Here is a 12,500-nt window from a genome sequence, read left to right as displayed (position 1 = left end):
ATTTTATAAAATCATTTAATGACCTTGGCCTTTGACTCTTATCCTGCTTCCCACATCATCATAAACGGGTAACATTTTACAGGTATCATTCATACCTACCACCCTGCTGGGTATGGCTCCTCTGCCACCATCAGTAGCCTAGAAAGTACCAACGTTTACGTTTACCTCGGACACACACAGACTGCACCGTGTCATGAGACAGACTCGCTTTGTTTACACACACACACACACACACACACACACACACGTCAAGACGGCGACAGAACACACAGTGAAAAAAGGGAACATAACAGTGACCAATGAACACCTCATCAACAACCTGTCTGTGCACATGATGTCAGGGGACTGAACAGGAAACAAAGGAGAAGAAAAGGAACAGTCCAACCAACACTGCGTACAACACGAGAGAGCAGCTCAGCTGAATGGTTGTGATGGTTGAGTCTTTTGCGGTCCTATGTATGATTAAAATCAGGCCTGATTGTAATGGTTCTGTAGTTTCCTCACTCTCTCCCTTTGTCCTGCGCGCGCACGCGCATGTGTGTGTGTGTGTGTGTGTGTGTGTGTGTGTGATGTGAAACTCACATGAGGATAAATGATCAGTCCGAGAAATTTAAATTCACCGATGATCTCTACTTGCTTGTCTTTAATGACAAGTGGTAAGGGGTCAGATCTGGTCTTCCTGAAATTACTCAGGGAGTTCATCGAGCCGTGGGTTGTCGCGATGGTGTAGGAGGGCGGGGGGTCCACAACTTGCACCAACGTCCCCTCCTCTGTCGTCGGCCCGCGTGACCCAGCAGCTCGCTCTCCAAGTGGTGGATCCCGGAAACAAAAGCCAAAAGCTGACCCAGCAAGGGTTAAAATAATGTGGCCTCCACACACGAAATCTGTTCTCCGTTCAACCACCCGTCTTCATTCGATCAAAAGGAAAACACACAAAACCATTAGCCGCTGGAAACCTGAAAAGAAAGATAACTGAAAAACAACAACTGGGGTTTGGAGGAGTAACCTCCCTGCACTAGAATTGCCACAACTGAAAAGAAAAGGGGAGATGACAAGCATTCTCACGCATACACACAACAACTTCCCCCGGCTGAAAAGGAAGCCGAACATCCCCCCTGCACGGCATGGCTTGAAAGAAGCTGACTCTAATAAACACAAAAGTGTTTAAATCAGAAGAAGCCAACGCTCGCCCACCAACTAGATATACATACACTATTCGTCAAGGAACAATAACAATCAAATTAGGATACCCTTCTGTCACCCCGAGTAAATGTTACAGTCCTATATGGAAGCAAAACCGTTCTCACAGATAATGATAAACTTGTGATAGATACCCGCACGTACCACTGGCATAAAGCATACTGTCAAAAGTTCTAACCACAAATGGGGATCATTAGAACACAAATTCAAGAAGTACTATCAATCATGTCATTGGCACATCACAATGAAACCGAGAAATGAAAACTAATTGCGAACAAAAAGGAAGAGGGGTGGGTGAGGGGGGTGTGTGTGTGAAAAAGGAATGGTTCCGAAACAATTGTAGTTGATTAAATAAATCCCAAGGAATGTATTTTTTAAAATAAAATAAAATAAAATAAAAAACGAGATATTGCCGAAAATACGGGAACGAACCCTACAAGAGATTCTGATGCAGGAACCTCTCCACGCTGAGTGACAGGATGGCAGTGATCTATTGCTGTTTGCGGGTGTGTGAAGAAAACTCCATCCAGCTTCACTCACACATCAAGTATGCCCACCGTCCAATCAAAACCTTTGCTGCGCACTCGTTGCACGTGCAATGCACAGCAAGATTAAAAGGGAAAAGAGAAATGTTGAACCTGACAACTGGTTGACTCTTTCAGTGGGTAGCAGCTTGTTGGGTGTGATACAGGGATTGAAATAGACCTACTTCTTACTGTGACTGGATTCAGCTGGTTTGTCATTTTGAACACAGAGGAAGTCTGTATCAGTTCGTGTGTGAGTGCACATTCATATTCAGGACGAAATATAGTGAAACTTTTATGCCTTTCAAAAAAACAAACAAAAAAATAACAACAAAAAATCTTCAAGTGAAGTGTTAGCTAGCCTGCTGACAGACTGGTTATCGTGAATTATGTGACAGCTTCAGTGAGTAGATGTGGCGTGTTTAGACTGATCAGTTGGGAGACTTGAATTCAGTTGAGAGTTCAGTTTGGAGAAAGGTTCAAAGCTGCACAAACGTCAACGTCATCTGAGGTGACAACATGGCGACTGGAGGGGAAGAAGACATTGACACTAAACTATGCTGTGCCATCTGCCTGGAACCGTATCGTCGGCCCAAAATGCTGCGGTGTTACCACAGTTTCTGTCAGAGCTGTCTTCAGGGTGTGGCTGGCTCCTCCCCCTCCTTCCCCTGCCCCTCGTGCCGTGAGATCATGCTGCTGCCCCCTGGGGGAGTTGGGGCATTGCAGGTCAGTTGGTGGAACTGTACATTTCTGTGTGCATAGTTGCGTGTGTGTGTGTGTGTGTGTGTGTGTGTGTGTGTGTGTGTGTGTACCTGTGTATATGTGTGTGTCATTGTCAGGTCAGGTCATTAGATCTGCTACTGGTAACCTGAAATCCAGTACAACCTGTTCAGGGTCGGATTGCCGGCGACTAAACCGGCACTCTCACCACTCGTGTGCACGCGAGTATGTATGTGTGCAGGTGTGTATATGAGCATGTATATAGATACATGTGCACGCACACACACGCATGCACATAATAATAATAATAATAATACTGGTATTTATATAGCGCTGGATCTTGTGCAGAGACAAATCAAAGCGCTTTCGCACCAGTCATTCACAGGCATGCATAACTCTAATACTGTAGAAACTAAAGACAAGGAAGGGCAGGCAAGGGAGGCTATTTTGGGAAGAGGTGGGTTTTAAGGCCAGACTTGAAAGAGCTGAGTGTGGAGACTTGACGAAGCGAAAAAGGAAGTTCATTCCAATCGCAAGGTCCAGAAACAGAGAAAGAACGGCGGCCAACGGTTGAGTGTTTGAATCTGGGTATGCGTAAACAGAGTGGATCCGAGGCCGATCGTAGTGAGCGAGATGGAGTGTAGAGGTGAAGGCAGCCGCAGAGATAGGAAGGGGCAGTTTTGTGAATGCATCTATAACATAGAGTGCTGATCTTGTACTTTATTCGGTGTGAGACAGGGAGCCAGTGGAGATGTTGCAAAAAAGGAGTGATGTGCTCAGATCTTTTCTTTCTGAGAACGAGTCGGGCAGCAGAGTTTTGTATGCGCTGAAGGGACTGAATGGATGAAGCAGGCATACCAGACAATAGAGAGTTACAGTAGTCAAGGCGAGAGAGAATGAGAGAAACGACAAGTCTAGATGTTGCGTCAGTGGACAGATATTTCCGGACGGCACTGATGCGTCGCAGTTGACAGTAGCAGGACTGACATGTCTGACTGATAAATTTTTGCATGGACAGTGTATTGTCAAGGACAACACAGAGGTTCCTGACTGACGTGGAAAGAAGGATGGATGTACTGCCAAGTTTGATTGTGTCAATTGTGATGGAAGACAGTTTTTGTTTAGTTCCTATGATCATTGCTTCAGTTTTGTCCGCGTTCAATTGTAACTTATTTTGAGTCATCCAGTTTTGAATGTCCAGGAAGCAGTTGGATGTTTCTTGCAAGAGCGACAACAATTTTTCAGGGGTATCACTCTTCTGGAGTTGAGTGTCATCAGCATAAGAATGATGACTGATATTATGACGGTTGATAATTTCAGCGAGAGGAGCAGTGTACAGTGTGAAGAGCACTGGGCCTAAAACAGATCCCTGTGGGACTCCATGTTCGATTTTAACGGGTTCAGATTGGAAATGATCAACAATGATAGACTGGAATCGATCAGTGAGATAAGATTTGAACCAGTTTAGAACAGTGCCGTTGATACAAAATGTAAAATGAAGACGGGAAAGAAGGATTGAATGGTCTATCGTATCAAAGGCGGCTGACAAGTCGAGAAGAGTGAGAACGGAAATTTTTCCTGAGTCGGACGCTATCAGCAGATTGTTCAGAATGTGGAGGAGAGTGGTTTCGGTGCTATGGTCAGCGCGATAGGCAGACTGAAATGGGTGGATGAGATTGTTGAAACAAAGGTGGTTGTTAAGCTGCTTGAGGACAGCTTTTTCAAGGAGTTTGGACATGAATGGAAGATTAGAAACTGGTCTATAGTTTTTCGTCAAGGTTGGGTTTCTTCAGAAGAGGCCGGACGATTGCAGTTTTGAAAGTGGATGGAAACGTTCCAGTGAGAAGGGATGAGTTGACAATATTAGTGATTGTGGGGAGAAGATGTGAGACACATTGGGAAAAGACCGAGGCACACACATACATACACATACATATGCCCATGTTCCCTCCTGAGATTTATACAAAAGCATACACACACACACACACACACACACACACACACACACATGCATACACACACACACGCACATATGCCCACGTTCCCTCCTTAGATTAGTACAAAAGCGTGCACATACACACACATGTACCATATCCCTGCTGACAAAGGCCAAAGCACACATAAGGTTATGACAGAATTCCTTATTGAATGCTGTGTTTTGTTAAGATTTGTTTAGGTTTGTGTGTGGGGGGGAGGGGGGGAGGGGCGAGGGTGGGGGGTGGGAGTGGGGTACGTGTGTTATGTACATACACGCAGGCATCCCTCCTCCTCCCCCACCCCCCCACAATCACACACACACATGCTCACACAGGCACACACCGAACCACAAGCACACACTCACACACACACACACGCACACGCACGCACACACACACACACACACACACATACACACAATTTGCGACACATTACCGTGCACAATCCAAGCATGTACTGCACTAAATGAAATAATCATTCTGTAACTATTTTCCCCCAGGGATCAGACGTGATGCACACAACACACAGTGCCCCTTCAGCCAGCAGTTGTGTGGGCGTGATGGGGAAGAAGCCACCAAGAGAGTTCATCTATTCCACGAATCCTGAATCAGTGGTCCTTGCCATGTGTACCATCAGTCACAACCGACTGTGGGTGTTTTACAGTCCTGCAGGTGATAGTCCTCAGTATCTGAAGCTGTTTGATGCTGAAGGTCAGGTGCTGACCACAGTGCAGCATCGAAGTGACTGTGATGCCCTCCTCGCCATCACTGATGACGTCCTGCTGTGCTGTGGAAACAGTGATGCCTGGTTGATCACACCTGACGGCAGCCTGAGCCCGTACGAAACGAGGGCGGGGGCAAATTGGGAGATGGTCTCTTCTGCCACAAATGACATTCACTACCTGGGAGATTGGCAAGATAAGTTTCTTCGTCGTGTGGCATTCACGTCAGTAAACACTGATCAGACTGACAGTGTTCTGTCAGGTTCTGCACTGTGTCAGGCATCGTCCCCAGGTACACCCCACCAGAGAAACCAGCTGACACATTCATTCAAGGAGGTGGTGTCTGAAAAATACCCAGAAGGAATCCTACGCCATGCGTCTGCAGGAGGATTTTACTTTGCTTTTCTTGATGGTGACAGAGTGGAGGTCTACCGCAGAGCTGGTTCAAGAAGTATTGCCATCCTCTGCTCCTACAAACCAACATCCCTGCCTTATGATGCACGTTTTGTTCTGATTGATGATAATGAACGACTATTGGTCGTTGTCCACAAAGAAAGCAAAGTACATATCATTGACCATGAAGATGGAGGGTGCTTTGTGCGCTATTTAGACACAGGGCCCCTGAAGCTGGATAGAGCAAAACGTCTGGCCACTGACTTTGACCAGCATGTGTGGATTGGGTGTGATGGAGGGAAGGTGGTGGTCGTTGACCTGTGACCTTAAAGGGGTCAGTGGGGTGGTGATGACTGACGTGTGACCTGACACTTCTTGTGTGTTGTTCATGTTCATATCGTGTTGAGATGAGTTATTGTGTGTGTGTGTGAGGGGGGGGAGGTTGGGAGGGGGGTGCTGTGGGGGGGTGGGGAGGCTATGGGGGGGGGGGCACATAACATGTGTGTTTGTATCTGTATATATATATATATGTGTGTCTATACAACGTTTGTGTGCGTGTGTGTGTGTGCGTGTGTGCGCGCGCGCTCGAACCATGTGTACGGGCACTTGCCTTTCCATTGGGTCATCTCAGCGACGTGGAGAGGGGGGACCTACTGCATGGGTGACAGTCTGTCCTCCATTTCTACCTACCCAGTCTTTGTGCACAAGAGAGGACACCCTGGCTTCGCTATGCAGCGTCCAACACACACACACACACACACACACACACACACACACACACACACACACACACACACACACACACACATATATATATATATATATGTATATATATTATGTATATGTATATATATGTTGTTTCCTTCTATTTATTTAATTGTGTTTTCGTTTCATTCCTTATATTTGTAAAAGAAAGGTTTCAATGTGAAATATCCTGTGCATGTTTATCAAATAGTTTCGCTGACAAAGGTTTTCTCCTCTCTCTTTGGCTGTCTCTAGCTCTCTCTGCTTCTGTCTGTCTGTCTGTCTCTCTGTCTGTCTGTCTCTTTCTCTCTCTCTTTCTAGATTTCCGGGCTTTGGAAATGGAGTGCTTTAAATGTTTCTTCATGTATCCATGTTTGAAGGTGTACATATTGTTTTGATAAAGTGATACATCTTCTCTTTCTTTTCTTTCTTCCTTTTTGGGTGTTCTTTCATGAGTTTTGTTCTGTTTTCGAAGGTTGGATGAAACAAAAAAAACTTTGTTATCCCGTTTTCCCAAATAATATTAATTTCAAGTCAATTCTGTCTCTCTGTCTCTGTCCCTGATTCGCTGTCTGTCTGTCTCTGTCTCTGCCTCTGTCTCTGTTTCTGTCCCTGATTCTCTGTCTGCCTGTCTGTCTGTCTGTCTGTCTATCTCTCACGTTCCACATCGTTATTTGGCACAGTATTTGTACAAAGCTTTTCAGTAACCAGAGACGTTTGTGGCTTTTTGTAAGGACCTGTCGTGCTGGTTAGGTTTCAGTTTTTTTGTTCACACTGTCCTGTTATTGCCCCTCTTAAAGTGCGGTTATTGCCCCTCTTAATGCGGTTATTGCCCCTCTTAAGATAAGTCTGAATCTTTTAACTCACTCAGTACGGCCAATCCTCTCTTCTCCTCTACACAGACCCCTCGGATGTCCAGTGGGTGTCTGAATGACCCAACCTTTAGCTTCCGTCGTCAGAATTGTGGTATTCTTTGTCAACATTCACCTCTTCAGTGTAAGAGCCTTCCGCTTGCAATATTTTGATGATAGTAATTGGGGTGAAACGCTGTTAACGTCGTCTCTTTCGCCGTTCGTATGGAGAGAGTTAATGGTAATTTCATTCTACTGTTTGTATGCCTTATATACATTTTGTCAGTTTATGTTCATGTGAATAAGATTTCTCTATCTCTATATCTATCTCGTCTCTCTCATTCTCTCCACTTTCTATCCCTCTTTCGCTCTAACTCTCTCTCATTCCCTCTCTTTCTCCCTAACTCTCTCTCCTTTCCCTCTCTTTCTCCCTAACTCTCTCTCCTTTCCCTCTCTTTCTCCCTAACTCTCTCTCATTTCCCTCTCTTTCTCCCTAACTCTCTCTCCTTTCCCTCTTTCTCCCTAACTCTCTCTCCTTTCCTCTCTCTTCCTCTCTCTCCTTTCCCTCTCTTTCTCCCTAACTTCTTTCCCTCTTTCTCCCTCTCTCCTTTCCCTCTCTTTCTCCCTAACTCTCTCTCCTTTCCCTCTCTTTCTCCCTAACTCTCTCTCCTTTCCCTCTCTTTCTCCCTAACTCTCTCTCCTTTCCCTCTCTTTCTCCCTAACTCTCTCTCCTTTCCCTCTCTTTCTCCCTAACTCTCTCTCCTTTCCCTCTCTTTCTCCCTAACTCTCTCTCCTTTCCTCTCTCTTCCTCTCTCTCCTTTCCCTCTCTTTCTCCCTAACTCTCTCTCCTTTCCTTCTCTTTCTCCCTCTCTCTCCTTTCCCTCTCTTTCTCCCTAACTCTCTCTCATTCCCCTCTCTTTCTCCCTAACTCTCTCTCATTCCCCTATCTTTCTCCCTAACTCTCTCTCCTTTCCCTATCTTTCTCCCTATCTCTCTCTCCTTTCCCTCTCTTTCTCCCTATCTCTCTCTCCTTTCCCTCTCTTTCTCCCTATCTCTCTCTCCTTTCCCTCTCTTTCTCTCTAACTCTCCTTTCCCCCTCTTTCTCTCTAACTCTCTATCCTTTCTTCTAACTCTCTCTCCTTTCCCTCTCTTTCTCCCCAACTCTCTCTCATTCCCCTCTCTTTCTCCCTAACTCTCTCTCTCCTTTCCCTCTCTTTCTCCCCAACTCTCTCTCATTCCCCTCTCTTTCTCTCTAACTAATTTCCCCCTCTTTCTCAAATGTGGCTTAGCGTATATGGATTTGTCCGAACGCAGTGACGCCTCCTTGAGCTACTGAAACTGAAACTCTCTCTAACTCTCATTTCCCTCTCTTTCTCTAACTCATTTCCCTCTCTTTCTCTAACTCATTTCCCCCTCTTTCTCTAACTCTCATTTCCCTCTCTTCTCTCTAACTCATTTCCCTCTCTTTCTCTCTTCCTCTACCTACCCCCTCTCTTTCTTACTCCCATCAATGTTAGAACTATTTGATCTACGTATGCCTTGCATCTATGTTAGAACTATTTGATCTACGTATGCCTTGCATCTATGTTAGAACTATTTGATCTACGTATGCCTTGCATCTATGCACTGCTTTGAATGTCTATTCATGTAGGATGTATCCATGATTTATGGTGTATATATTTTTTTTTTATATAGTGATGTATTTTCACATTTGATTTCTTTCGTGATGTTTTTATGTTAAATTGTTTTCGAAGGTTGATTGAAACAGAATGAACTCTGTCTGTCTGTCTGTCTGTCTGTCTGTCTGTCTGTCTGTCTCTCTCTCTGTGTGTGTGTGTGTGTGTGTGTGTGTGTGTGTGTGTGTGTGTGTGTGTGTCTCTCTCTCTCTCTCTCTCTCATTCACTCTCTTTAATTCTGTCTCTCTCATTTTCCTTGAGCTATGCAGTGCTTTGAATATCTATTCGTGTACGATACATCCATAACTTATGATGTACATATTGCTTTGATACAGTGATGCAATTTCTCATTCATTTTCTTTTTCGATGATTTTTTGTTTTTATTGTTTTTTGTGTGTTTTTTTGTTATTTGTTTTTTGCTTGTATTCTAGGACTGGTTGAAACAAAGGCTTTGCTTTTTTTTAGAACTGTTACCCCTAACCCCCCCCCCCCCCCCCCCCACCCCCCTACCCCACCCCCAACCATCTCCCACGAAAATCTATTCGATTCCATGCATCTCTCTCTCTCTCTCTCCCTCTCTCTGTATTTCTGTCTCTCTCTCACTTTCTCTTTCTGTCTTCTCTCTATCTATCTATCTTCTCTTCCTATCTTCTCCCTTTCCTCCCTCTCTCTCACACTTTCTCTCTCTCTCTGTCTTCTCTCTCACACCCGCCCCCTCATTCTCTCTGCTTCACAGCATATTTCCACTCCCATTGTAGTGGGCCAGAGGCCTTGCAATCAAACTATTCTCAGTTCAGAATTCCTCTGCTTCACACACAGGTATAACCCCCCCTCCTTCCCCCCGTCCACCCCAACTCCGCCCCCCCTTACACACACACACACTCATACACTCACACACTCACACACTCACACACACTCACACACTCACACACTCACACACTCACACACACACACACACTCACACTCACACTCACACTCACACACACTCACACACACTCACACACACACACACACACACACTCACACACACACACAAACACTCACACACACAAACACTCACACACGCACACACACACACACACACACACACACACACACACACACACACACACACACACACACACACACACACACACACACACACACACACACACACACACACACACACACAGCCTTGCCTCTTCCTTCTCTCTCTGTCTCTCAATTCTGTCTTTCTGTTCAGTTTTTCTTTACATCCATTCCCATAAAACAGTACTTCCTGCAGTGGTGTGCTATTTGTGTTAACGCTGATTCATGTTAATCAGAATCTTCAATAAAGTTAAAAAAAAGAGAATATGTTGATTGATTTGTTATTTGTTAATACATGAAAAAAAGAAATTGTCAATGGTGTGTGTGTGTGTGTGTGTGTGTGTGTGTGTGTGTGTGTGTGTGTGTGTGTGTGTGTCCCTCTCACTTTCTCTCTCTCCCTCCCTCTCACTTTCTCTATCCCTCCCTTTCTCTCTCTTCATCTTTCTCACTTTCTCTCTCCCTCTCTTTCTCTCTCTCTCCCATTCTCTCTCTCCTATTCTCTCTCTCTCTCCCTCTTTCTCTCTCTCTCACTCCCTCTCTGTCTCCATCTCTCTCCCTCTCACTTTCTCTCTCCCTCTTTCTCTCTCTCCCTCTTTCTCTCTCTCCCTCCCATTCTCTCTCTCTCCCTCTTTCTCTCTCTCCCTCTCTCCCGGCCTATCACTTTCTCTCTCCCCATCTTTCTCTCTCTCCCTCCCATTCTCTTTCTCCCTCTCTCTCTCCCTCTCTCTCTCTTGCTCCCTGGTTCCCCTCTATTCAATGAGAGAATCTTTTTTTTATATATATATTTTTTTCTTGTTGTACATTTTGTGTATTTTTCGGCATCCTCTTCATTGTGTATTTTTCCTAATTCATTCGGCCAGTTGTCATTTTCATTCTCTTTCTCTCTCAATCTTTCCTTGTCGTTACTGAGTCCTTGCCTCTGTCTCCATCTGTCTGTCTCACTGTCAGTCTGTCTGTCTGTCTTTTTCTTTCTGTCTCTCAATAACTTTGTCTATCTGTCTCTCTCTCTCCCTGTTTATACTCTGCGGCGTACGCACATCAGAAGACTGTAGCCCTCACAACCACATCAGTGTTGGTTTCACTTTCAAGGTGTCAGTACATGTTGACTGATCCATGGATCAGAAGTTTATATCTGTCATAACCACATCAGTAATTTATAGTTTTCCTAACCACATTCCGAGGTTATATATATATATATATATATATATATATATATATATATATATATATATATACTTTTGACGGGCGCAATAACCGAGTGGTTAAAACGTTGGACTTTCACTCTCAGGGTCCTGGGTTCAAATCTCGGTGACAGCGCCTGGTGGGTAAAGGGTGGAGATTTTTTTTCCGATCTCCCAGGTCAACATATGTGCAGACCTGCGTGTGCCTGAACCCCCTTCGTGTGTATACGCAAGAATAAGATCAAATGTGCACGCTAAAGATCCTGTAATCCTTGTCAGCGTTTGGTGGGTTAAGGAAACAAGAACATACCCAGCATGCACAACCCCCAAAACGGAATATGGCTGCCTACATGGCGGGGTAAAAACGATCATACACGTGAAAAGTCCACTCGTGTATGAGTGAACGTGGGAGTTGGAGCGAACGAACGAAGAAGAAGAACAATCTATCCCTCTTAACAACAACATACGTTCATATCCTTCATTACCATATCACAAGTTTATATCCATCATAATCACATCAGAGGTTTCATATCCCAAATATCCACATCGAAAAGTTCTGTCGGGTGTTGCTGTCCATGGGACACAACCCAAGCAGTCTACAAATGACATGCTTGATGCAGTTACCTCCCGTACACCACCTCGCGAGTCCCAGTCCTGAATCAATATCGTTCCTACGCTGGTTCAAGGCTGCCTTCAACACAGACAGGAAACCACAGTGTTTTGCTGAATGCTCACTGTGTGTGTCTGACAGTCCGTTAACTCTCTCTTTTCTTCATCCTACACTTCAAGATGTGTGTCATGTGGTGGCAAGCAGATTAAACACGATGAGTGGTGTGGGACTATTTTACCTGGCGCGCGAAACTCAAGGAGTGTTGCAGGGCTTGGGAGCAGAGGTCAGGTTGTGTGGGGAGGTCCGTGTATTTATAGCTTGTCAGTGATGTCATCGTTGTTGCTGTTTGGGAGATAATGTCACAAGAAAATAAAGTGGGTGCTCTGTGGTGGGTGTTTCTGGTTGGAATTGTGTTTCAGTCAAAGGGCAGGTTGTGCCTCAGAAGGTTTACACGGGCTGTACAGTGTTTCAGGCGCTATTTCTAAAGCTATGGCCCGTAAACTGAAAGTAGTTACATCACTGGAAAAACCCGTACTAATTTTAGAACGACAGGGCGGATAGAGCACAGACGTCTTCACTGTATCATGAGCATAGCGCTTAACTGGGATTGAAACGGACCTACTTTTTCCAGTGACTAGACTGAACCAGTTTCATCAGATAAACTGCCACGTCGCAGTCTGCATGCATTTGTGTGCGAATTCGTATTTTAGACAATACTTTGTTGAAGCTGCAATGCAGTTTTGTTCTTCCAGTGAAGTGTCAGTGGCTGTACTGACAGATTAATTGTAGTGAATCATGTGACGAGTTTAGTTAGCAGGAGAAAGGTTCAAAGTCG

At 44.9% G+C, this 12,500-nt stretch overlaps 2 protein-coding genes across 2 annotated transcripts in view; one reads left to right on the top strand and one right to left on the bottom strand.

Moving 5' to 3' along the window:
* The first annotated feature begins 2,188 nt into the window (after positions 1-2,188).
* LOC143276927 (uncharacterized) overlaps positions 2,189-12,500 on the top strand; it is a 67,655-nt gene continuing 57,343 nt past the window's right edge. Inside the window, exon 1 of the mRNA XM_076581599.1 lies at positions 2,189-2,450. Within this exon, the coding sequence (XP_076437714.1) occupies positions 2,244-2,450 (207 nt within the window). The 5' untranslated portion in view covers positions 2,189-2,243. The remainder of the gene's footprint in view (positions 2,451-12,500) is intronic.
* LOC143276813 (E3 ubiquitin-protein ligase TRIM56-like) overlaps positions 11,568-12,500 on the bottom strand; it is a 3,231-nt gene continuing 2,298 nt past the window's right edge. The window contains exon 3 of the mRNA XM_076581465.1: positions 11,568-11,624. Within this exon, the coding sequence (XP_076437580.1) occupies positions 11,568-11,624 (57 nt within the window). The remainder of the gene's footprint in view (positions 11,625-12,500) is intronic.

The sequence above is a fragment of the Babylonia areolata genome, chromosome 33, assembly GCF_041734735.1.
Source record: "Babylonia areolata isolate BAREFJ2019XMU chromosome 33, ASM4173473v1, whole genome shotgun sequence".
Lineage (NCBI taxonomy): Eukaryota > Metazoa > Mollusca > Gastropoda > Neogastropoda > Buccinidae > Babylonia > Babylonia areolata.
This window is presented reverse-complemented; position numbering and strand designations above follow the sequence as displayed.